Source organism: Canis lupus, chromosome 2 (genome assembly GCF_048164855.1).
Source record: "Canis lupus baileyi chromosome 2, mCanLup2.hap1, whole genome shotgun sequence".
Classification (NCBI taxonomy): domain Eukaryota; kingdom Metazoa; phylum Chordata; class Mammalia; order Carnivora; family Canidae; genus Canis; species Canis lupus.
Window position 1 is genome coordinate 90,489,934 of NC_132839.1, and position 26,372 is coordinate 90,516,305.

General features: G+C 47.7%; 1 protein-coding gene across 5 annotated transcripts in view; it reads right to left on the minus strand.

The window, feature by feature from the left end:
• Positions 1–26,372, minus strand: part of SLIT2 (slit guidance ligand 2) — a 348,857-nt gene that overhangs the window by 2,484 nt on the left and 320,001 nt on the right. For 4 of the 5 annotated variants that reach the window (XM_072809365.1, XM_072809373.1, XM_072809357.1 and 1 more), the window contains 7 exons: positions 23,689–23,782; positions 18,633–18,770; positions 18,296–18,536; positions 16,893–17,023; positions 6,130–6,284; positions 634–925; positions 235–446 (listed from right to left, as the gene is read on the minus strand). In XM_072809365.1, coding sequence (XP_072665466.1) covers positions 235–446; positions 634–925; positions 6,130–6,284; positions 16,893–17,023; positions 18,296–18,536; positions 18,633–18,770; positions 23,689–23,782 — 1,263 coding nt within the window. The remainder of the gene's footprint in view (positions 1–234; positions 447–633; positions 926–6,129; positions 6,285–16,892; positions 17,024–18,295; positions 18,537–18,632; positions 18,771–23,688; positions 23,783–26,372) is intronic. The other variant, XM_072809379.1, reaches the window with a different exon arrangement.

Consider the following 26,372-nt stretch of genomic DNA (forward strand, 5'->3'; position numbering starts at 1 on the left):
AGGACTGGGCTTCCCCGCGTGGAGGGACGCGCGCAGGCCGCTGCGTGGAGGTTCAGGGCCGTCCCCGCCTGTGCCTTCGCACGGCTGAGAAACCAATGGGGAGCCGTGCGCAGACCCGGGGTTCCCCAGATCACTCCCCTGCGTGTGCACGCCCCTCTCTCGCTCTTTCCGGGGGTGGGGGTGGGGGTGGGGGCCTCCTGCTTCACAGGCTGGCGCCCAGGTGGGTCGGCTTACCTCGGTCGCAGCTATCCCCCGTGTACCCGCTGCTGCATTCGCAGTAGGGCTGGCCCAGGCCCGAGAGCCTGCATTTCCCGTGCTTGCACCTGATGGCCTGGCAGGGGTTGAACAGGTCCTCCTCTTCGTCGCAGAGGACGCCCCCGTGGCCCTCCAGACACTTACAGCTGTAGGAGAAGGCGTTGATGGGCAAGCAGGTGCCGTGCACACATCTGCGGGCGGCAGGGGGCCGGGGTGGAAGCGCATGAGGCCGGCGCCCGCAACGGAGGAGCGCGATGGGGACACGCAGACGAGGGGCCCGCAGGGCTCACCCCCTTCTCGCCCTTCCCCCGCTGCCCCCTCCGCCCCCCGGTTTGGCTCTGAGGGTGTGCGTGCAGCCCGCAGGCAGCTGGAACTTACTTGTTCCCGAGACAGGGGTCGTTGGTCCTCTGGTCACACAGGGGCCCCGTCCAGCCCTCCTCGCACTCGCAGGTGAAGCCCGACTGGCTGCTGGGCTGGCACGCGCCGTGGGCACACACCTTCCTGTGGCACGGCTCGCAGCCGGGCAGGATGCCGGTCTGCATGGGCACCTGGCGGAAGTCCTGGAGCTCGCTGTTGATATACAGGTTCCGGATGCAGCCGTGGAAGCTGGTGCCGTTGTGCCCCGGGGCCTGGCGCAGGGCCGCGGCCACGTTGTTCCTCCCGGGCATGCCTGCGTGGGGACAGGGCGTCAGCGCTGGCGGGGTGAGGGGGCTCAGCCACTGCGGGGGGGGCAGGGCGAGAGTCCGAGGGCAACCAGAGGTCACCTGCCGGCCGCAGGGTCTCGGCCCTGCTGCACCTTAGAGGCACGAGGCCTTTGAAGCACCACTGATGCCGGGGAGCTCGGCCCAGGCCTACGTCATCAGGTCATCTAGGTGGGGGAGGGGGTCAGGGGGGTCTTTGTTTGCATGTGTCCTGTGCAAGACCCTCCAGGCAACGCTGATGCACAAGCAGAATAAAGAACCAAGTTCCCCGGCGGCCAATCTCTGATTTTTAACATTTATCTCAAATAAAACTCGACACGGGGGCATAAAGATATGAAACCTAGGGGGACCCCTGGGTGGCGCAGCGGGTGGGTGCCTGCCTTCAGCCCAGGGCATGAGTCTGGAGTCCTGGGATCGAGTCCCACGTTGGGCTCCCTGCAGGGAGCCTGCTTCCCTGCCTGTCTCTGCCTCTCTGTGTCTCTCATGAATAAATAAAAATATCAAAAAAAAATATGAAACCTAAAAGCAGACCTCAAGGCTCAAGGCGAGATCAGGAATCCGGGAGATCTGTGCTCACCTGTCTCCACCCGCCTCTTCAACCCGGACACGCACCGCGGGAGCCGAGAGCTCCAGGAGACCCGGTGCCGCGTGGGGGACACGCTCAGTGCCACCCAGTAAGGCGAGGCTGCAGACGGGCGCATGAGAGGACCTCGCGACCTCTGGGGTCATGGTTCAGTCCATCCGCCTTTGGGGGGTGGCAGCTGGGTTCCCAGTGACCTCTCACCCCAGCCCAGCAGTCCAGCTCACCGCTGGCGACATCCTGAGCCCAGTCGTGGCTGTCGGCCTCTGAGAAACCCACCCGCGGTTCCTATCACGGCAGCACCTCATTCACGTCATCTTAATCTTCTTGCTAATTGAGCGCGAAGCCCTCGTGTGCCAAGAAGTCAGGAGCACAAGAGAAAGTCCTCGGAAAACAGACTCTGAGGTCTCTGTGTACAGAAGTTCCACTGGTGACGGTCGTTTGGGAACCTTCTGCTGGCAAAGCTGCGGAATCTTTCCACGGCCCACGCCAGGCCCTGCAATCGCCCCTGGATAGGATCCTACACGAGGCAGCCCTCCAGACTGCAGCGGGGTGAGCGGGGTGAGGGCGGGGAGCCAGAGGCCTCCTGGGTGGCCCGTGTCCCCGCACGTGCACCCTCGCTGCCCCCGGGCCCCGCGCGACGGCCGGAGGGCACAGGCTGGGGCAGTGTCTACTCTCAGTCCCTGGAGGGGAGCTGGGTCGTGAAGCCCGGGGCCCACGGCGCTCGCGGGGCCTGCCCGTGGCAGCGTCACCTTCTCTATCCAGAGGAGCGCTGGCTGGCTTCCGGCAGGCGCCACAATCACGCAGGCGGGCGGGAGGGCCAGGTCTCTACTGCTGGTCCCTGGGCACGAGGGCCACTTAGTTCCAACCATCGTGGGGCTTCGCCTCCTCGCCCGTAGCAGGAGTGCGTGGACCTGAGAGCTGTTTCCATGTGCGTCATACACGTAAGGTTCACCAAAGGTCCGGGTCAGAAGGCCCCGTGCCCTTCCCACTTGAGGCCCGACGGGTAGGACGGGCCGCGGTGCAGGAATCCACACGTCCCCACGTAGCTTGGCTGCTTTTGACGCCACGTGCTCCCTGGTCCTCGGCTTCGAAGTTCCCTGACTTCAGACTTTTAGTCCGCGTCTGTCCGGCCTTGGAAATGGGGTTGTTTGGGGCGGGCTCACACCGATGAGCCATTTCCCAGAAAGCACATGCCTCGTCCTGGGATAAGTGCTTCTAATTTCATCAGACCCATAGTTCATCATAAATGTGTAGACTTTTAAGTCCACACTGGGATGGTCTTTTTTTTTTTTTTTTTTTTTTTTGACATTAAAGAACTTCCAAACTTTTTTTTTTTTTGAAGATTTTATTTATTCATGAGAGACACATACACAGAGAGAGAAAGAGAGAGGCAGAGACCCAGGCCGAGGGAGAAGCAGGCTCCATGCAGGGAGCCTGACGTGGGACTCGATCCCAGACCCAGGGTCACGCCCTGGGCTGAAGGCAGACACTAAACCGCTGAGCCACCCGGGCTGCCCCCAATCTCTTTTTAAGATCTTATTTTGACAGCGGACCAGGACACCCCTGCGCGAGGGTGAGCACGGGGTGAGCACGGGGAAGGGCCGCCGCAGGGCCCCAGGTAGTGGGTGCGCTCCCTTAGTCCCCACGGAACGCTGGGAAACGGTCCGGCCCGACTGTGCTCATGTGAGTGACGAGCTGCTACGGCCTCGTGTATCTCCCCCAACAGGCTGCCGTAGCATCAAGCGCCAGGGTGGGAGCCGGCCCTGCCGCACGGCCGCACGCTTCTGCCGAGGGCACCGGGGTCTTCGCTGGCCATCGGAATGGAGCCACGGTGCTGGGGGCCTGCATTCTGCCCTCCCTGCGGTCCGCGCCGCGGACCATCGCTGGAATTCAATCTACCAAGCGACAGGCAGCCCGGGAGAGCGGCGTTGGCCGTAAGCTTTACGTACTTCGGAATGACAATAATGGGACCAAGTGTCAAGACTGAGGTCGTCCGCCCAGGGTGGCCGTCGGAGCGGATCTGTGATGCACGGAGGGGCCTCCGCGGGCAGCTCCAACTTTAAAAGAAAGTCCGCGGGGTGACGCGCTCTGGCTGGACTATCCCCCGCCGAGCACGGAGCGGCGCGGTCTCGCGTGCAGTCGGGCCTCGGTCACGGGCAGTTGAGAAGGCGCCGCGGGTCAAGCCGCTCCGTTTTGGGGGAGGACTCTTCTGCAGGCGGACCCGGGGCTCGCCGTCCTCCTTGGCGAGTGCCCGTCTTCAAAGTCGGAGAAAACAGTGAGCGTCGCCACCTCCCTCTCTTCCGCTGACTCAGCTTCTCCGGCCTTTGCCACCCAGGATCCAGGGCTGTGGTCTTGGTCTTGGTCTCATTGCCTTTTTTTTTTTTTTTTTTAATTTGAATTACCCTCGGTTCAGGTCTCTGATCTGGAAGGAAATGGACCCAATATGTTCTGTGGCAGTGAGGCCAGAATGGAAGTGGTTTCCCTCAGGCCTGGATGGACAGACGTGCTATGTGGAATCTTCCAGACCCTCTGTCCTTAGAAAGATGGGCCCTTTTCCATTTGGAATGTAAAAATTTTTTCTTTTTCTTTTCTTGAGAAATGTTTTGAGGCACACACTCCCATTTTGTAGGTGCCCCCCACTCTCCCAGGCATCGTAAAGGGGTTTTAAGAGATTCAGTGAAGTGGCTTCTGATGAAAGCACAATACATCAAGGGAGGGACAAGCCCAGAAATAAACAAGAAGCCGCAAAACTTAGATTGCTTCCCTTTCTGCTCTATGTGGAAAGGTGAGGGGCAATGCAGATAGATGGCTTTGGGGTCAGAGGGACCAGACCTGGACTCAAACGAGGTCTCTGTAACTTCATGGCTTTGTGGACTTGGGCAAGTTTCGTCAAGTCCTCACGCTGTCCCTTCGGGACTATGATGCAAAAAAAAAAAAATCGTACCCACTTCCTCAAGTCCCTCCTCGGATGGGAGGATCATGACGACGGCCAAAGCAGCAGGGTGCTGGACGCCCGGCATGCGCTCAGGGGGTACGGTCCCTCTTCTCTGAGACCGCAGGCCCCCGCGACCTGCTTTACCCACCCCGACGTGGCTGCTAACGGCATCGCGGGCAAGAGGTGGAGGCCTTTATTTTCAAAGGAGTCTCACGGCTGTGATTCCCACGAAGCAGTTAAGTCCGTCGCCTTGCTGAGCAGACGTGGTATGCAACACTTTCGTAAGGACCCACGGTGGTTCCTCGATGACCTGCCCCCTCGCCGACGCCCGAGAAGAAGCGGTATTTCTCTTCCGACGCTGCAAACTGTAGGCGTGTGTCAAGCCAGCTCCCAGCAATGTGGCAGCGCCGGACACACACTTACGGAGCTGATCCAAGATCTTTCATGGTTCCTAAAAAGTCAAAGTTCTCTCAGACTGTTAAGATATTCTGCTGCTGAAAATCACAAAAAAAAAAAAACCCCAAGGCGTTCTGAACTTCCAGGGCAATCCCAAAGATGCTTTCAAGGGAGTCTTTGAAGGGATGACATAAATATATGGGATCCCAAGGCGACTATTTGGCAGGAAAGAATGGAAACTCTGTGAAAATGCCTGCCCTGCGGAGCAAGTCCGTTACCCCGAGCTGCACAAGGACTTTAGCTTACTTCTCTGTAAAATGAGTTAATTTTATCAATTCACCTCAACGCAAAGGGACTTAATTCCGTGCAACTCAGTTCAACAGCACATGCGCTCTTGCTCCTTTGCCTGAAAACTGAAATTCTGTATCCCTTCTTTACAGGTGACCCCCCTCGCTTTCCCCCACGGAGGAAAGCCCTCTCCTTTGTGGGTCCTCCGCTTGGGCTCCTTCAGAACCGCCCACACCGCCGTGCCTTACCTGTTCCTCACCTGCCTTCTGATTGGTTACAGATCAAGTCCAGAATCTTCACTCTGTCATTCCAGCCCCTAGTCCACGCTTCCAACCCGCTGTCTTGTTCATTCCCCTTAAGGTCTTAGCTAACCAGAGGTACTTCCTGCCGCCCCAATGCAAGTGGTGCATTTAATTTAACATTTGTTCATTTATTCATCACTCAATTTTGTTAATAATCAACTATCATCTACGAGTTGGCAACGGGTAGCACAGACCATCTGGAATGGGAAGATATGATAGCCCCACCTTGATGCATAAAAGCAGCACCCGGGGCCCATGAGTACTTGCTGTCACATGTGTGCTCTCTCTCTCTCTCCTCTCTCTCCCCCCCTAACACCTTGCTGTGTGGCCACAGGCGTGCTATATAATCTTCAGGTCTTGTAAGTAATAAATCTCTACTTTTTCTTCAAGATTTCCTGCTTGGCTGTTGCTGATGGGCACTGTGCAATCATATTAAGAACCACAAGAACCTGTCCAACCATGACCTTGGTTATTGACAGGGTGAGGCAGGCACAAACAGGTCTCTTAATACACATCCCGGGCTCTTTCTTTTCTACCGTTGCTGTCCGTCTTTCAGTGATTGATCACTCTTGGTCAACGGCCATGAGGCCAGGGATCAACAGTTTCAGAATCAGTCTGTGATGAGAGTCACACGGTTTGGGGACCCCCTGAATTTGGAACACAGCTTACCTCCTACATAGAGTGGAGAGTCAAAATTCAGAGTGGACTGCTTTGACAAGTTGGTGATGATTTTGGGGCTCCCTCCATCCACGGAGAGGGACAGGCTCTGATCCAGGGCAAGTAGTTCCACAATGTGAAAGTTTCCATCATTGATCGTCTCCACGCTACAAAGAAAAGGTAACTTAGCTGACGGTTCAATTTTCTTTTTATTAACAAAAATAAGTTAAACTACAAACTCCAATAAACACTTCTTAGGAAAAGATACGTCTCTCTAGCATTAATAAAGATAAAGGCCGATAGCTGATTTAAAAATAGGAGGTATTTCCGGAGAAAATTATTTCCGTAGAAATAATCAATTTCTACTTCTTAGGAATGGATACAAATTAAGCTTGTCTTCCCATCGGGAGAAGTGGAAATGGTACATTTAATCACTGTCCGGTCATATTTTTCCAGGGACAGGTCTAACGGTCATTCTAAAACTTGAGAGGGCTAATGGAAATTCACAAAATGGATAAAAACAAAAGGATTAAGAAGCTGTGGTAAATGAAAACTGGGGGCTGAAAATATGATGAAGTTGGGTGCCATTAGCTGGAAGGTGCTCTATGGTTTTGAAGTGTGGTTGTAAACCTAACACGAGGGTTACCAGCAGGCAAACATGAGCATGGGACCAGTGAAGGAAACGGGGTCGATACACGACAGTGTCAGGAAGATACTTACCTCTCACCATGGAGGCAAAATATGGCAAAATGGAAGTTGGAGTCAAAAATAAATGGTGACTATTAAGGAGCTAATATACCGGGATAGTGACTAGGAAGACTGAAAAAAATACGGGAGCACATGATAGAGGAACTGGGACTACCTAGTATTCCCTACGTAAGATGATGGTTTAAACTTCTGGGAGATGATACTTAAATTTGCAAACAGGGTGAGCCTGGAAAGTAACAGAAAAATGTATTGACATTTCTGTAGGGTTCTCACCACGGGGGTCTGATAATATTCCTTTGTTTGCCGACATAGAATAAAAAGGTTTTTGTGATTTGACCACAGTATAAACCATTCTGCAGAGCTGTGAAAACAGCTGAAGTCATCTCTAGTCTTAAGCAGTGGTAGCAAGAGTCCACATGTACAGGGATGTTTGATAACCCATCTCAGATATCACTTTTTTAAAAATGCTAATTATTAGATATGCCGATCAACAGTTTTACCACCTACTGATTTAATTATCTCAACCTTTGATACCAGTAAGACCAACAGAGGAAACAACATGAAAATCGTTTACTCCATCAAGTTGTACACCAGCTGGTAGTGGGCTTGAATATGATTGTCTTCGAAGGGAATAGACTGGATGGTGATATCAACTAATGGTTAAGCATATCGACTTTGGAGTCAGGGAAACCCGGATTTGAATCCTGGCCTTGCATTAATGCAATGTCTGACCTTAGATAAGTTACTTGATTGCCTCTACAATTCAATCTTCTCTTCTTTTAATGCTAATAAATATTTCTCCCTCTGATGATTAATTGGAGGGCTGTACGAAAGGATTTTTTTTTTTAAAGTGCAGGGAGAAGCCTCCATTATATAGAAAGAGCCAAGTGTTAGGTATTAGTATCACCATCACTACCACCATTGTCATCATACAAATAATCCAGAATCATTTCAGCATATTCAGGAAGAAATTAGTTAGCTTTATTTTTGATATTAATTATAAAACAATGCTAAAGACTGGCAGAAATAGAGTAACTCCTTTGGGGAGTTCAGGTTACTAAAAGTTTTAAGTATTTTACTATTTTTAAGTATTTACTATAAAAAAGTATTTTAATGTTTTATTAAAATGAAGATATATATAGAGAGAGCGGTGACCAATTGCTTTTCCCCTCGTGATCATATACAACATGTAAGTGTTTTATACGGCTGCTCTATGAACACTGACCTTGACTAAACCATAAATAATAAGGGGGCCCCCTTTTTTCCTTTACATTTGCAAAGAAAAGTCCCATTTGTAGTAGAAAATGGGTTCTTGGTCATACGTCAGTCCTAGACAATCAATCCTGGCATGTCATCACGAATGAGAGTGGTTTGATGCAGTATGACCGTGTAAGCTACTTGAGAACAGGAGCCAAGGAGCCAGGTATTACTTGTTTTTGTATTCCTTAATGCATCCAGTAGAGTTTCTGATAAGTAGTAGATGCTCAACAGATTTATGTCAAGTAAATGAAATATAAGAGAGATTTGTGAAGAATAATATATAGTTTTTTTAGTAATACTAACTGGATTATAGTTCTAGATAGTCAAGAGGCTTCAAGCATACGTAAGGAAGACCATCTAAAATATGCATTTTATTTAAAAATTTGGATTTTTCAGTAGCCATATCTTGAAGGAAATGTTGGGAGATAAATCTTGCTCAGCCTGTCCTAGGTCTCATTAGATGTATGACGTTGGATTTGTGCGATTTCAGGTCATCTTTCTCTGGTCAGGGAAATGCAGATACTAAGACCAAAGATTTGCACAGCACATACCAGGGGCCAGGTAGTGTTCTAAGAACTTTCCATGTCTTAGCTCATCAAGAATCACAGGGGCCCTAACAATTGGGCACTTAAGGGACACAAGGACTCCAGGTGGCACAGACAGAGGCTAAAGAGACTTGAAGCTGTGATCTCTCTTTCTAGAGTACACGTTTTTATTTAATTATGCATCACTTTTACAATAAAAAGCCCCAAAAGTACCTCATACTACACATATGGCATGTGTTCTTACCACTAACAAGCCTTTAATAGGTGACTTTTCTCTCAAGGAGCCCAAGAATAAAGTTCTATGGAACATAACCTTATATGATGGTTGCACAAATTGGTTCATTTACCAGAAATCACAGAATTGAAAAAAAAAATAAGAGTTTGAAGGTTATGAGAATGCATATAAAGTATATAGATTTCAAACGTAGGTATGGATTCTGTTTTCCCAATTATAAGTGAGACTTAGACTGATTAGATTTTTTTTCCTCCCTGAAGCTCTAAAGGTCTAATTTGATCATTCTTGAACTTGACAAGAGTTATCACTAAACTCGATTCCATTTATATCTCCTTGGAATTAAATGAAGCCTCACCGTGGCCTTCTGACAGATAAGTATTGTAAAATTAACATTTTACAATAATTTTTATTAGATTACAATACTTATTATCTATTATTATTAGATTAATAATCTAACAGGTTAGATTCTTCACGTTTTAAGGTGATAGCGTGTGTATATGGGTCTGAAGAGAATTTTTGAGAACTAAGGATATTCTAAATTGGGGATTGATGTTGGTTTCTAAAGCATGAGGCTAACCAGGGATGTCCAGAATGCCTTTGCCTATTTAACCTTAAAAATAAAAGCAGTGGCGGACACACCAGTTGTTATATGATACCACTGAGCCATCGTCGATTTTACAGTGTATCACGGTCTTCCCTACCCGTCTGCTCACGATGCACAACATCTTTCTGGTTTCTGAGAAGTATTGATAAACCCTCTTGCACGACTCCCTAGGGAACTCTATATTTGATGACTCACGAGAGTTGCAAGTGAACTACTTAACATTTGAGCCTTTCCCCTGGGAATGTACGCTGAACTTATTACTATTATTACGTATTTAATTTTACTCCACGTACCTATTAGCTGAGATTTTGTTTTCTTGAATTTGTAAGTGGATGTATGAACGCAAAGCAGTTACTCAACTACGTCTTGTGGTTTGCTACAGAAGAATAGTTAAAGAAACTCAGGCCTTAAATGAAGAGGGGCTCTAACTTGCCTCTGATTTCCTTCCTTCCTTCCTTCCTTCCTTCCTTCCTTCCTTCCTTCCTTCCTTCCTTCCTCCCTTCCTCCCTTCCTCCCTTCCTCCCTTCCTCCCTCTCTCCCTCTTTTTTTTTTTTCTCTCTCTTTCTTTATGCAGGACATGTCAACAACAGCATTTTTATAATTCTGTCTCCAGCATAAATCTGAAGGTACTTCAGTAGCTTAATAAATAGTTCACTTGGCCTACGTGAGCTCTAGCTTTCATCTTAAAAATTTCAAGTTTATCTGTTGGCATAATGTGGGCAATGGAATGGGAGTCAGACACCAGACAAATTCAACTGGGCATCTCATTTTGGTTCTCTCTCGGATGAGGATATTTCATCTGTGAAGTGGGGATGGTGCTGCAAAATTTCCCTGCCTACACCTATTCAAATCAAAAGGAAAAGGAGGTCAAGGGGATTAAAAGTTTTAATGCAGGTGCAATTAAAAAGGATGTTTTTACAACATAATTGATGGATCAAGTAAACTTACATTTTAATAAGTGCTTTTAAGGCAAATTGCCTAATTTAAATAAAAATGCCCTAACATAAAAAGGGACTTGTACATTTGAACATACATGTAAGGCAGTAACGCTTGCATTTATTTTTCATTATCTGGATGCGTGAGCATCGACAATAGCCATAAACCAGGAGTATCACCAAATACTGCGAGCCTACGCTGTGCCTAGCACGACAGCAGGGGCTTTGCTTTTGTTATTTCCAATTCTCCCAACCACATGTGGAAAACAGGTATGATTCCAATTGCTTAGAGGAGGAAATGGAAGCCCCAAGAGGTGAAGGAACTTGCTCAACATTACAAAGCTGGTAAACAGTGCCGCCTTCCCATAAGGGTCGGGCGCATCAAAAAGGCTGAGTGTTTTTCTTGGAAATGAGACCTCCTCGATTCTATTGTTTTTCTCTCCAATGAGACTCATTCTCTACCACCCTCTCCCCCTTCCTCTTCTTCCTTTTTTTTTAACGTAAATCTGTGAATTGCATAACCCAGGGGCCAACTAAACCTAACGATGGGCAGAGAAAAGTCCTGGGATGTTTGTTATATTGTTCCCTAAATAGCGAACCTGTCCAGTGCATGGTCCAGTCCTCTACCTTCATTAGATGGTTCATCTCATTTCCTCACTTTAAAAAAAATAATTAATGTTTAAAAATTGAAGTCTGGTTGACGCACAGTATTGCGTTAGTTTCAGGTGTCCAAAACAGTAATCCAGCAACTCCCAACACCACGCGGTGCTCGCCCCAAGTGTAGCTCCCATCTGTCCGCACACGACGCGACAGCAGTACCACTGCCTATATTCCCTATGCTGTGCCTTCTATCCCGTGACTTATTCGTTCCATCACTGGAAGCCTGATTCCCTCATTTTTAAACAGTAGTTGACCATGTTTCCAAAGAAGCTGTCTGGTTTGGAAAATTACATTAATCTGAATCTAAAGAAAGAAGCATACCATTTTTATTAACTTTTTTAGAAGTTTCTATTTAGATGGGAAAAAAGTCACTTTGAAGGGTAATTACTAGCCTACTTGAGAAAATAAAATGCGTTTCACTCCATCTCTTTCTGAGGGCATTATTACCAGGTCCCTTTTTAGGCTCTTCTCTAAGCACTAGAGAAATCAGGCATGTGTGTGATATTGTACTTCATTCACTCGTTAAGTAGCTTAGTCATCTCTGTTGTTGCTGATTCCTCGGACGCCAGGGTGCTGGCAAATGTGTAGCAACTGGCTTTCTGAAATAGGAAAAAGAGCCTGGACTTGCAGCATTTGCTGACTTCCGTGGTGGACCTATTTCCCAACACAGCTGGTTTCAAGGCCAACTCCAAGCAGGAAGTCATGGAATTTGGACCTGGGGAGAGACACACACCGTCGGCTTTCAGAGCACAGCTCAGTCATATTCCTTTTACATAAGTGGCTCTCAAATTGTCAATGGACAATCGACAATCTAACGTTTTGGACAATCTAACGTTATGGCCCCTGGACCAGAGCATCACTTGGGAACTTGCAGCAATGGACGTTTGGGGGCTTATCCGAGATCTGAATCAGAAACGAGAGGGGGACCAGTAATTTGTTCTTTAACATGCTTTTCAGGTGATTTTGATGCACGCTGTTTGAGAACAGTAGCTTCGCATCACTGCCTGCAGGGCTGGCCTGGTTAGCAGTCTGAGTGTCTGTAAGAAATCTCGGTCTTCTATAAGAAATAAAATGAGAAAATGTGCATGCTACGTCCGTTCTGTGAAAAGGGAATAATGATTACAGCTTGGGTTTTCTTAAACACCTTAAAGCTATGGTAGCTACACTCTCTGGACATAGGTCCACAATATAAAGGTTCTCCTATCATTCATTTAAGACATGGACATCTACAATGAAGCCTTTTAAACCCAAAACATCATACTGAAATAAGTTAATGGATAATTATTTTCCCGTAATTTTATCAGATTTCATTTACTAAAATAAACAAAATCCATTTCCATCCATGTTGACGATTAACCTGAAAAGATGCACCTGAAACACAAAATTATTCCCATATGCAACATTCCAGTAGCACGTTAAAGAATGCCTAATTTGGAAAATAAGTTTTCACTAAATTAAATGTTATATAACATAAAATCATGCAATTCAACTGAACAAATTCTCTGGTGTAAGATTATGTAAAAAATACTCCCTTTTAAGACACTTTTACACTTTTAATAAGGTTATGTAACGTGGAAGCACACCAAGATTTGAGCATTTAATTCAACCAAACGAAATAATTATTAAGCAATTTGTGGAAGCTGACGGCAACAGTGTTCCTGATGGGCTTTTCTATGATGATGGAGAACTGATTCCTGTCATCAGAGATCACATTCTAGTAAGTCCTGGGCAAGGTCAGAGGCATTTGGATAAGTCAGAAAATTAGTAGGAGGAGAGTGACGACTGGGAACAGATTTCAAGGTGAGGGTAAAGGAAAGAAAAAGATCAAAATAAGTCCATTACACTAATGATGCTCAAGAAGATGGTGATGCCTCTCAGTGAAATGAAGAATGCGACAGGGACATGGGTTTGGGTGAAGCAAAGGAAATGAACTATGTTTTGGACAATCTAACGTTATGATCCCAACAGCTAGTGCTGTTTACTATCTGACATGTGTTGCCCTAAAGATTTTTTTCATGTATAAAACCATAAAATTCTAGTACAATCCCACAACGGTGGAACAATGACATACTCTACCCATAGAGCGGGTTGAGGCTCAGAGAACATAGGCTATTTACTCCTGGCCCATGGTTAATGGATGGCAGAGCTGGGACTGGAGTCAAGGCAGACTGTCTTTAGAGCATCTGCTCTTTTCTACTCAATTTTCAGTTTTGAGTGGTAATGACATTCAAACAGTTCAAAAATCAACATCACGTAAAGTGTTACTCATGCACGAATCTTGCTTCCACCCCCTTTCCTCTCTATTCCTAGTTTTTGGGTATGCAAATACATGGAAATGGAAAAAATATATATTTACCCACCTTTGCTCCTGTTCTGGCTTCCTTTTTTCTTTTTTTTCTTTTTTGAACTGAGCAAAATACCTTGAAAATCTTTCAATACCGTACATACATGGAGAGCTTCCTCAGCTTCCTCCTTCTGCCCCTCCCTCCCTTTACTTTTTAACAGCGCGTCCCATTGTGTGGATGTAGCATAGTTTATTTAGATAGAAACGAGGGCTGTTTCCTAACTTTTGTTTTTACAAGCAATGCCGCAGTGATATGTGCACACAGCAATGGTCTTCCAGTATATCTGTGGCATAAATTCCCAGAAGGGGTTTTCACAGGTCAGGGAGTAAATGTTTTTATCATCTGGATAGTTATTTTCAAATGGCCCCTCTATCGACATCGTAAGCAATCCTTTATGGGATAAGGAGAGAAGACAGACTTTTCAATTCCTCTGCTATTCTCCAGAAAGAGATACCAGAAACATTTTCTCGTCTTGCTACAAGGGAGGTGAGAATGGAGACAATGTGAGGACAGGAGTGAGGAGGGAGCTGAGTCTGGAATTTCAAACACAGAGCAACCGTATTGGGTCCCTTACTGGCCACGTACTGTACTGCCACTTACAGAGAGGATTTCTGAGGCACAGAAAGATCATTTATCTGCTCCAAATTTATCCAAATTTATCCACTAGTAATTGGCCAAGCCCAGATCTGAACACATATCTTAGCCACTATGATTTTCACTTGTCAAATCCTCGAGTCTCCTAGTGTGTTGAAATAATTTAGTTGTTCTCTATAGCTTCTATTTCACAGGAGCATTTTTCCCTGGTCCACAGTAGAAGATGAATATATTTTTATATATAATATACACACACATATATATAATATACACATATTATATATGCATGTAATCCATATCAATCAATCATGTATTTGAATTCTAGGTAATTGCTGCTTTTCTTTTACTTAAACATAATGGGGTGATGCTTCATGATTCTTGTGCCATAAAGCAAAAAAGCAAGAATTGATCAAACAACTGTGCTTTCCCTGGACCTCACAACAGGTGTCGCCATGAGGTGATCTGCAAGCAGAGAAGTGGACTTCTGGCTCATGATGATAAGTGCATCATGGGGCGTTATTCTTTTTTGTAAACGCCACATGGTATGCTCTACTGTTAGGCAAAAATGGTAAGAACGTAAACTTGGGGCACCTGGGTGGCTCAGTGGGTTAAGCATCTGCCTTGAGCTCAGGTCATGATCCCAGGGTCCTGGGACCGAACCCCCACACCTCAGGCCCTCTGCTCAGCAGGCAGCCTGCTTCTCCCTCTCCCTCTGCCTGCTGCTCCCCCTGCTTGTGTTCTGTCGTGTGTAAAATAAATAAATAAAACCTTAAAAAAAAGAGAGAGAGAGAGAAGAAACTCAAAATAAGCTCTAACTCTGGGAAACGAACTAGGGGTGGTGGAAGGGGAGGTGGGCGGGGGGTGGGGGTGACTGGGTGACGGGCACTGAGGGGGGCACTTGACGGGATGAGCACTGGGTGTTATTCTATATGTTGGCAAATTGAACACCAATAAAAAATACATTTATATATAAAAAAAAGCTCTTCATTGTGATATAATCATGTGGTTTTCTACGACTTATCTAGGAATATTTAAAAGCATATTTTATGCTTTTAGCTAGCCTTCATAAGCCAACCCCAGAAAACTTTACTGTGGTTTCTGAGAGTTCTGTGCTCTTTGGCTGCAAAAAAGTAAAACGAAAGAGAAAAGTAGAAAACAAAAATGAACCACAAAAATCAGTATCGCGAGACTTTTTGATGGGCTGAAACAGATTGAGGCTATATGCCTAAAACGCTGGCATTCATTTATCACCATTTGGGGATGAAATTTGTATTCCATTTGGAAACCAGTAATTATGTGTCTGCTTCCATGCTCTAAATATTCCCAAGCGGGTTAGCTCACCACCACAAGGACTCACTGAATTCCACTCATGGCTACCGTCGGCATCTACTTTCCTGGAACTGTTATAAAGGATCGAACAGGGTGTGAAGGCTTCCGGAGCGCATCAATACTAACACCAATACCATGCAGGCCAGGATCTCCAACTTCACGTCCCAATCAATGGCCTGAAATTTGTGGCCAATCAGGTTTGGCTTACAGATGCATTTCGCTCACCACATACGGTATTTTTAAAAAATGTGCATCAATGCAAAGGATGGAATACTTTACGTTTTTTTTTTTGTTGTTTTTTTTTAACAGATTTATGCCTTTCTTTGAAAAAACAGGAGTTCTGGTAAACCTGGGGCTCACATTCCCAACGTGGCAGCCTTCAGGGAGAACTGGGTAGACGCGGTTTGGCCCCATTTTTGACAAAAAGGTTGCTTTTAGTTCACTCCAGACACAGACGCTCCTCATATGTTGCCAACACCAAGGCTGTTTATAATAGAAGCTACGACGCAACTCCAAAAAGTCAGATCTTTTCAAGAGTAAAACGACGGGAACATGCTCTTCTCTCGCAACTGGCCTGCCTTGCTCACTTACGCTACCTGCCTGAAAACCCACGGCCCGTGTATGACCCTGTGGCCTCGCTCTAGTTGGTGGCACTTATTTCTACGGGTGAACAAATCAACTAGGGAACTTGTCTCTAAGACGGCGGCGAATTGGTGTTGAGATCCAGCAGAGGGCTCCGGGGGTTAACTTACACCGGAAGCACGTTTCTGGCAGAACCCACGCCCCGTGAATACCACTCCTTTCATATCTTCAAAACGCCATCATTCTCACTACATTAGAAGACTTCCAGAAGAAAGAACATTACCAATTACGTACCGGAGGTGGGCGGCCCGCTGGGCTCCTTCTGCGCAATCTCCCTAAGAGCTGGGGCTTTGTTTCTTAAGGCTTGGCACACAGTAGGTGCTCAACAAACACGTGTTGCATGAAAGCTGATGTTGAATGACTCGCGGCGCTGGGTACCTTGCAACTTCTTCTCGAGGCCTCCTCTCCACCTGCCTTGGCCCTGCCCCGCGCCCCGGGAGGCTCACCAGCAAATTGCATTATTACAATCAGCGGATTCTTTTTTTTTTCCTGGAATCTGATTTGGCCAAATGGGAACATGGGCAGGGGACCGTCTGGTGGAAGAAGAGTGAGGCTGGGTATTTAAAACCCTGGTTCCTTCTGCGAGGACGGGCCGCGTCCCTTCACGGAAGGTCACAGCAGCTGCCAGGCCGTCCTGGCCCGAATCCCACGCTGAGCGTGCATTTCCCCAACTGGGGCCTCCGTCACCCCGTCGGGCACCGGGGGCGGGGGGTAGCTGTATCCTGCGGCCCCGGCCTCGCCCCACCAACCTCTGTGTAAGGCCCTCTTGGGTGTGACACCTGTTCGGCCAGGCACCTACGCGGGACACTCGTCATGAAGGCCGCCGTGGCCCAATCACTCCCCCGTCGCCAGGACCTCACCGCAGGCGGCCACAGGGCCCGACGCGTCCTCACCTGCACCAGGAACCGAGACGCTCACCTGTAAATGGCAGAAGCGGGGTGCGAGCCGGTGTCGTAGCTGGCGCGCACCCGTCCCCGATACAGCTCCACGGCAATGTGGTCCTTGTCGCCCTTGTACAGGAGGATCCCGCTGTCTTCGTCGGTGGCAATCTGGGGGGAAGGAACCCGGCGTCAGCGGGGCGCACTCCGCCCCCCTCACCAGCAAGGGACAAGCCTGCTGGGTGAAGGCTTTTTGCCCTAAGCTTATTCATTTTTGTTCCTTTCGCTCTGAGAAGGTCGCAATGCAAGGCGCGCAGAAACGGTGACTCGCGAGGTGACCTGTTTCTAAATGACACTGATGCGAATGAATTCAGAAGAATTCGGGGACAGTAGTCACAGGCACGTAGGGAGGCGGTGCTGGAGGTGCCAGCCTTGCTCCGCGGGCGGGTCTCACGTCCCCGGTCTTTTTGCCTCTGTTCACAGTCCTGGCAAGACCAGGGCCGGGGGGGGAGGGGGGAGCAAGCTCCAGTTTTCTATTTTTTGGCATTTTTGAGCTTTCAAAGGACCAAATCAGTAGGAGGTAGGAGTGACCCGAGCCCCGCTGGATACCCCGTATTGCCGCGCCCCTGCCCCGTGCCCAGGCCCCCTGCCCTCTCGGGAGCGGCCGCGTCCCTGGGACCGGCTGACGTCCTCGGAACGCCCAACGCACCGCGACAGTTGTCCTCCTACACGAAAGCAACGCGCGGCCCCAGGTGGCCCGTGGCCCGGATCCGGGAGGACCCCTGTGGCCTCACCTCCTCGGGGGCCTCAGCGACTTGCACTAAGGGACAAGGTGGTTCGGTGGAAAGTGTCACCGTGAAACCCGGGTTTGTTCATTTCATGTCACCGCCTAAGGGTTCCGGGGGACGAGTGGCCAGGCGCCGGCCGGCTGTGGCCTCCCCCGCGCCCTCCTCACCTGGGGCTCCTTCTAGCGGAGCTCTCGCCCCCGGCAGAGCCTGAACTCAGAGTCACAGGAACAAAGGGACAAGGTGCCTTCAGCAGAGCCCAGACATGCATTGTGTTGGGCTCCGTCTCTGTGTTTCACAACCAAGTAGTGAATAAAAATCCCTGGTTCCCATTTGAAAAATGTAAATGTTGGGGCCGCCCGGCGGAGCACCTGCCTTGGGCCCAGGGCGTGACCCGGGGTCCCGGGATCGAGTCCCGCATCGGGCCCCTCTGCAGGGAGCCTGCTTCTCCCTCTGCCTGGGTCTCTGCCTCTGTCTGTGTGTCTCATGGATAGAGATAAAACCTCAAAAAAGAGGAATACAAGTGTTGGAGAGAATAAGGCTCCTCGCACAGAGAGCATTTCCTTGCGGCGTGAGGTCGGCCACTAAGAACCTCTCGGGGCGTCTAGCACCTAAAGCTGCAAGTGGCTCAGGGTGAGGCAGCCGGGCCCCCGCTTACCTGCAGGGTGATGTTCGTTTGGGGCCGGACCTTGGCTGAAGGAATTTGAAGATACGACTCTTTGTTCACGAAGTTCACGCTGACCAACTTCTCACACTTGTCCCCCTGGTAGCCGGGCAGACACTGGCAGATTGGCTCGCCCGCCCTGACGATGCACTGCGCCCCGTTCTGACAGTCGAAGTTGTCACAGGGGCTGGTGCGCGGGAGGACCATGGGCGGGGAGAATTCACAGAACAAGCCGCTGAAGGGACAGACGGTGCGTGGCGCTTACCAGCTGCCAGCGGGGCCGAGGCCCTCGGGGCGACGCCGCGCCCCCCGCCCGAGCCGCCCCCCTTACCTGTAGCCTTCGGGGCAGGTGCACGTGTAGCCGTTCACCGCGTCCGTGCAGTGCGCTCCGTTTTTACACTTGTGATCCTGGCAGTCGTCGAAGTCGATGTCGCAGTGCTCGCCCACGTACCCCGGCGTGCAGTCGCATCTGTGGGCGCGAGCGGGACACGGATTCAAACCCCACGGGGCCACGGTACGTGAGGCCGTTGCGTTCCACCCAGCGGCGGGTGGCGCGGCCTCCGGGGAGCCCCCGGGGTCCGCGGACGGCGTGGCCTCGGCTCTGCCGCTGGAGAGATCAGCTGCGACGGAGGAGGCCGAGAACGCGAAACTCGGAAGCTACAGGCCCAGTAGCCCCCAGGGCCCCGGCCGCATCTGCCACCTCTGTCGGCGGGTCGGGGTCGGCGGCGCACGTCCACGCGGGGACACGGGCGCCAGCAGCCTCCTCCCTGCGGCCTCCCTTCCCCTCCCTCGCTCGCTGCCGTCCTCCTCCTCCTCCTCCTCCTCCTCCTCCTCCTCCTCCCTGCCCAGCGCCCCCTCCCTCCGCGCCCCCGCCTGTCCCATCCTGTCTTCATTCGCTTTAATTCGCTTGAACAAGCAGAACGCAAAGGGCTACGGGACCGTCTCCTAAGGACGTGACCTGCACGCGGGCCCGAGTCCGCCGACAGCCCTCGGCCGCTGCTCGGTCTGGAGGCCCCAGGGAAGGGGCGGCGCCAGCCTGGTGGGGGAGCCGGTGTCCCCGCAGCACTGCCCCCACGCCAGGCCCCGCTGCCCCCGCCCGCATGTGGCCCTCGGACTCCCTCTCCACGGGGAGCATCGGAAGGACAAGGGCCTCAAGGACAAGGTCCCACCATGTGGCAGCAGGGCCCGGACTTCTAACCGCTGAAGGACGAAGCGCCCTGCAGTCGCCCGAGGAAAGGCAGCCGGGCAGGTGCAGGGGTTTTCGAACTCTGCTCTGAGGAGCCGAAGGGGCCACAGGAGGGAAGGCGGCCCCCGCGGCCTCCTGCCTCCCTCCTCTCTTCCCCAACATCCTCCTGCGCTGGTTTATCGGTTCTACACGTCGGGCTTCCACGGGTGTTTCTGTTTGGGGTTTAAGAGAGGGGTCACCGACTTAAAAAAAAAAAAAAAGCAAACCAGGAAACGACAGCTTATTCAGCTTTAGAGAATTTGGACTTTGCAGTCAGGGCCGGGTCAGTACCGTGGCTTCATCCCTGCATGTTTGCGGTCTTGACTAACCTACACTTCCGAGGTGTTTGTGTCTTCACCACGGTACAAAGTAATTTCCATCTCATGGGTTTGCTAAACGATTAGATAAAACCGCCATCTGTAAGAGAATGTGTGTTTGATATGTAATGCATGATCAATAAGGGTAGGTAGGTGTCTAAAGGATGATTCTATCAAGTCTTCATAATCCCCTAAACTCTTCCGTGGTTTCGTCTTGACTAATTTTCCAGTTTTCTATTTCAGGGCCATTAGGATTTAAATGAATGAGGATAATTAAAGATGCCCAAGGGAGTGCGTGGACATGACGGAACACCGAGGGTTTTCTCTGAAAAATGCAGAATCAGGATTTAAGAGTTACCGGAGGGCCGATGAATCAGAATAAATGGGGGTGTATGGCCTCTAAGGAGAGCAGACGTTGGGCTCTGCATGTGTGAATTGGGAAATAAAATGAGGTCACTGCAGAAGCACGCTTGCTCTAGAGCCCGTGGTTCTAATACTAAATCCTAACAGAGCAGAGCAAACAACACGTCTGAAGTTAAATGGGTCTTAAGTGGCCATACACATCCTCGAATAGACGGACAAAGTCTGGGAAGAGAGCTTCCACCAGTGTCCATGTGAGCCACACATTAAAAGAAAGAAGAAATGCTTTGAAACACCCTGAATTATTTATCTGAGAAAAGAAATCAAAGCAAAAGATAAGAGAACCACACACTCACCACCAGTGGCTAAGAGCTGTTTTATATTCTCTTCTCTACAAATACTATTTTTCGAGCCCATCAGAACTGCAGGCCTGTTATGACCAACTTTTTTTTGTTGTTTTGTTTTTTGTTTTTTGTTTTTTGTTTTTTTTGGTTTTCCTCTTGCTCCTCACATCAAATTTCGAAACAGAAGAAAATATTTAAGAATTCCTCAAGGTAAAAAAAAAACAAAAAAAACCAAAAAACAAACAAACAAAAAAAGAATTCCTCAAGGTTTGTATTATCAATAAAACCTGTCACATCCCCTCAACTCTATGATCTGCCAAGGAGGGAGGAGGAAAGCAGAGACTGTAAGATATATTGTGGAGAAGCCCAACAGCTGACTAAGGAAGACGCATGCTTGAAAATACTTGCTTATGGCACATCATGGTCTAAAAATACCTCAAAGCAATTTAGGAGATTTATGAGGTCTATAATAAAGCAAGAAAAGTAAAGCCAGCTCTGTTAGCTCAGTAATAAGAAAATGAAGTTGAAGAGACCATACGGTTTGTCCAAACAACATTTGTCAGGAGGGACTCTCTTTAGCAGCTTCATATGGTTTTGGTTTTTAAGGCCATCGTCCTTTTTTTGCACCTCTCTTCTCCCACAATTTGCAATTAATTTATAATATGGAGCAGTGGACACTGGGACTTCACCTGCTTCCTGCTAAACTACATACGGCTACGAAACAAGCTCCCAAACTGCTGCTGAAAGCAACGGGCTGCCCGAATCAGCTAACCCACAATCCAGGAAGATGCATTTCTGAGAGTGTAAGTTAATCAGTGGTAAAAGAAGAGGTTGAACTAAGGAGTGGTCTTTTTGAAGACAAATTCTCTCATTGTTTAATGGTTTCCATGAAGTCCTATGAATTTTTTAGCTTAAAATCGCACTGCACAAAGCCCACGGGTACCTGCACGGCAGGTAAGCGGTTCTGTAAGCCACGTGCTTTCCTGACGAATTCCTCTGAGAAATGATAATATTTGTTATGTTCGTGGTGGCTTTTCTTTTTCTTGGGGGAGTGGTGGATTTTCAATTGGCTAAATTCAATTGTGGGCAGATCAAAGACATTGGGAGTTAAAATAATTCACGTACAGTACCTTGCGGAACAAAATGCAATGTGGAATTTTGTATACATAAGGATTTCAGTAAGACCTCTGGTTTTTGCATAGGATGATAAACTAAAACATAATGAAAAGTAGAATCAAAGATATTTTCTCTCTCGATAAGGAACCAAACGGCATCAGTGGGTACTGCCACTGTATTTGTATATTCTTCCCCCCCTTTTTTTTTTTTTAAGATTTTAGGGAGACAGAACAGGAGAGACACTTAACTCTGGGAAATGAACAAGGGGTGGTGAAAGGGAAGTGGGTGGGGGGTGGGGGTGACTGGGTGACGGGCACTGAGGTGGGCACTTGGCAGGATGAGCACTGGGGTGTTATTCTATACGTTGGCAAATTGAACTCCAATTAAAAAAAATAAGTAAATCTTTAAAAAAAAGAAAAGGATTTCATTTGAGAGAGAGCAAGCGCGAGGGAGAAGGAGAGAGAACCTGAAGCAGACTCCATGCCGAGCGCCGAGCCCAGGGTGAGGCTCGATCCCACCACTGCAAAATCATGACCTGAAACCGGGAGTCGGAAGTCGGGACGTGTAACCGGCTGAGCCACCCAGGCGCCCTTGTATTTGTATATTCTAAAACTGTGTTTGTATATTCCAACATTTTAAACGAAAGGGCATAAAAATATTCTGTAAATAAAATATGAATAAATATTTTATTCAGATTGATCTGTGAAAGGCAGGTCTGGAGATACAGACCCTACTTCCCGTTCAACTTAGAGTACCTGATAATTTGTGGACAAGTATCAGAATGCTAGAGTTCCAGCTCAATTCCCATCTTACAAAACCCAAGTTTTTTTAATTAAACCCAAGTAATTTTTAATTCTCTGCACCTTCTGGCAATTAAGCCTGAGTTATTTCACTGAGAAGATAAAGCATGTGAATGTGAGTAGCTATAAAACGCTACACAGGCTGGTGGTATTACCACGGGCCCTGACCCTTGGCAGGTGCTCAATAAATACTGGGTAAAAGAACAAATAATTCTGTTTGCCAGTTGCCTGACATAAACATGGCTTCTCCACTCTTGAACCCGACTGTGTCATTCCTGAGACTCCAACTTACCTCCTGCAGCAAACCAACTGTAATGTTAATAAACTACGGAACTTCCTGGCGGTAACTCGTATTAGAAAAATCGCCCAAGTGAGAACCAGCAGATCCAGCTCCCACCTCTGCCAATGCATAGCCCCGAGATCTGTGGACAGCCACCGCCCTGTCTGGGTCCTGTTTTCCTCATGTTTAAAATGAAAAATTTGGACCAGATGATCTCGAAACTACCATCAGCTCTAAGAAGAGGAGTTGCTGTTGACAGATCCTTACACTCTTCCAGGATCGTGGCTAAGGAGTAATTTAATTTGATACCAAATATATTTCGGGAAGACTATGGAGGAGGAAAAAGAAGTAATTTTAAAATTACGAGTTCACTCGAGGGAACCCTGTACCTAGAGGGACTATATGCTTTATCACCCCACACAAGACGAACGTAAGGTGGAAGGGGCACTATCATCAATAACAACGCTGAGCCACCAACAGGCATCAACTGGGACTGTCCTCGGGCATCTGGGACATCCGGTCACTCCACCTTCTAAACCTTGGATGGTTAAGAATTGTTGCCGACCAAGAAAAAAATCTGTTAGATTAAACTCCCTCCCTACCACAGACTCACATTCAGCTGACAAAGCAGCTCGTAGACATTATGGATTTGTCTGGCCTTCAGATGCATTTAAATAAACACAGTCAAAGGCTAACGGATTTCATATACGACTCCCCAGGAAGGGCCATGGGACAGAAGGAAAGGCCGTATTTCATTTCCTGTGGTTACTAAAAAATAAACGATCGATGCTGTAGATGAACACTTATGAAAGCGCCGCTGACGCTAGAGGATGTCCCCTTCATCCCGAGCAAGGGTGTGGGGGCGAGGCCCGGAAAGGAAGGGGAGCCGGACAGGCTCCTGGGGAGCAGCCCCGCCCTGTGGGCCCGACACAGCCTGGGACTCACTTGAATCCTTTGGGCATCAGGATGCACTTGGAGTCGTGCTGGCAGGGGTTCAGGTCCTGAGCGCAGAAGTCCAGCTTCTCCTCACACAACTCGCCTGTTAACATGGCAAACGGCGTTAGTTCACAGAGAAAGCTTAGCAGGCTTCCCGGCAGCGGCCGTCGCGGGCCCCAGAGGTTAACACGGCTTGTGACTGGGGAGAAAAATACATCACAAGACACGAAGCCAAGATCCGAGATGCTGGTCACGCTGCCCAACAGCCTGACGGTTTGGGGCAACACAACTATCGCGATTTGCCACTACTCTGAGCCCCTTCAGAATATACTGTTGGAAGGAGGAAAAGGCAACCCGGATGCTTTTGCGTTTCTGCTGTTTTATTTACGCTAAGTTGGCCTTTTTACTGAGGTATGGCATGGACCCAAAGGATGGTTGAATGGCCAGTGAATCTTCACAAGCGGAGCCCTCCCGTGCAGCCAGCGCCCACATCCGGAAACACACCACTTACTAGCACCCCAGAAGCCTGACCCCGGGGTAAGGAAATTAACAGGACCCCACGTCAGTTGTGTCTGTTTCTGAACGTGACGTAAGTGAAATCACGTGGTAGGTACCCCTTTATGTCTGGCCTATTCTGATGTTTTATGTCTGAAAAAATAATCCTCGTATCTTCATAGTCTCCGAGGTCTTTTTTTTTTCTTTTCTTTTTTTTGTCTGAGGTCTTATAAGGTCTGGAAGAAAAAGACTTTGTTTCCCTCGTATGACTTCATTTCAACAGCTCAACCGAATACCCCTTCGTTATATCCACTAAGATGGGAAAAAGCAAAAGGAGAATCAACCTGAATCAATCTGAAAGGGATATACACTCCCTGCCCCCCCCCGAATATCAGCTAGCTAATTAAGAATATATTTTATCAATAAATGAGAGCTAAAAGCACAACCATGCAGATTCTAGACAGTCTATGTTGAATTCCAGGTCTGAAAAACTCTTCAAGAGATTTCTTCAATTATAAGTAATGTGGTCTATTTTATTTTCCGATATGTTAGGCCAAAATCATAATTTTCAGTGAGACTTTCCCCATCATTTTGTGACCTAATAACTAGAAAGATCTGAGATTTAAAAGTTCTCTTCTTTGCTACCCCTACCTCTTAGTCACTTTTTGTGTCCTATATAGTAAATGAATGAATAAAGTGACACCACTGTGGGCAGCTGTTCCTTTCCAAGAAACTGTTAGAACTTTCATTCATTCAAGGTGTATGGATATTAGCAGCACCATTAAAAAACGAGGAGTTTGCAGTGCATTCCTTTGTTATAAGACTTGTCCTTTTAAGGAAAAACTTTGCTAACCAGTAGAAAGAGTTGCTTAGCAACTCAATGCGGCATATTATTTACACTTCAAGAATCTGCATCCATGATGCAAATATATAAGTGTATTCAGTTATTATATCAGTTTGGTGTAAGGTAATTTTTTTCTATCTCTTAAAGTGAACTAATTACACCGAAAGTCTTCTATATTTCTTCTATAAGGAGGCTGTGTCTCTTGATTTATGATACGAGTTTTCAACAACACGTACGTAATGAGCTATTTTAAAACAGGGTTTATTTAAAGCTTTTCACTTTCAATTAGTTTTACTTTAAGTAATTCACCTTGATGGAATTCATTCATTATGATTTATCAGCCTACCAGGATGAATTCATTTTTTAATTTTCTAATCAAATCTACTTGGTTGGATACAGGCTGTTTACCGTAGTCTGCAGACAAGGCAGTTTGTTATCATTTATGGTAGAGAGGGACCATTTAAGATATAAAATAAATTAAAATATGTATTTTTCACTCTACACTCAAATAAGAAATTGTTTTAAAAATTCTAAGCAAAGGGAAAAAAGTCTGACTTCTTATTCACTTGGATCTAATCCAATCCAACCCAACTCAACCCAACTCAACCCAACCCAACCCAATCCAATCAAGCCGACCTAAACCACAGCTTGTTAAGTATTTACTATATGATGCTGTGCTAAATGCTGCAGCCACAAGGACAGATGTAATGGACTCTGCCCTCAATCAGCTCCCAATCAACCAGTTGAGAAAGAACATAGAACACAGAAAGAGAAATTCATCTCTAATAGAAGAAATTAGAGTTGACCCTTAATTTTCCATCAGGTGTACCTCCATAACTCGGTGTGGAAAGGTGTGAAAAAGGAAATGGTTCTAAAAAACTGTTGGCTAAACAGATTGGCCATTCTGTAATCAATGGCTTTCAGACTACACATGCTTATTTTTTTTTTTTTTTAATTTTTATTTATTTATGATAGTCACAGAGAGAGAGAGGCAGAGACACAGGCAGAGGGAGAAGCAGGCTCCATGCACCGGGAGCCCGACGTGGGATTCGATCCCGGGTCTCCAGGATCGCGCCCTGGGCCAAAGGCAGGCGCCAAACCGCTGCGCCACCCAGGGATCCCTACACATGCTTATTTGAATGTAAAAAGCTATTGATAGCTTTTCCTTATAAAATAGGTACATAATATTTCTTATAAAATAAGGATTATTTTATTTTATAAGGAGTCTATCTTATAAGAATAGCACAGCAGCAATATTAATCGTTACTGAACTTGTGTATGATAATTTTTTGTGACCAATAACTCTGGTTAAGATTTATCACCTCAAAAAGCATCTGTCTCCCTGTTAGTGTCA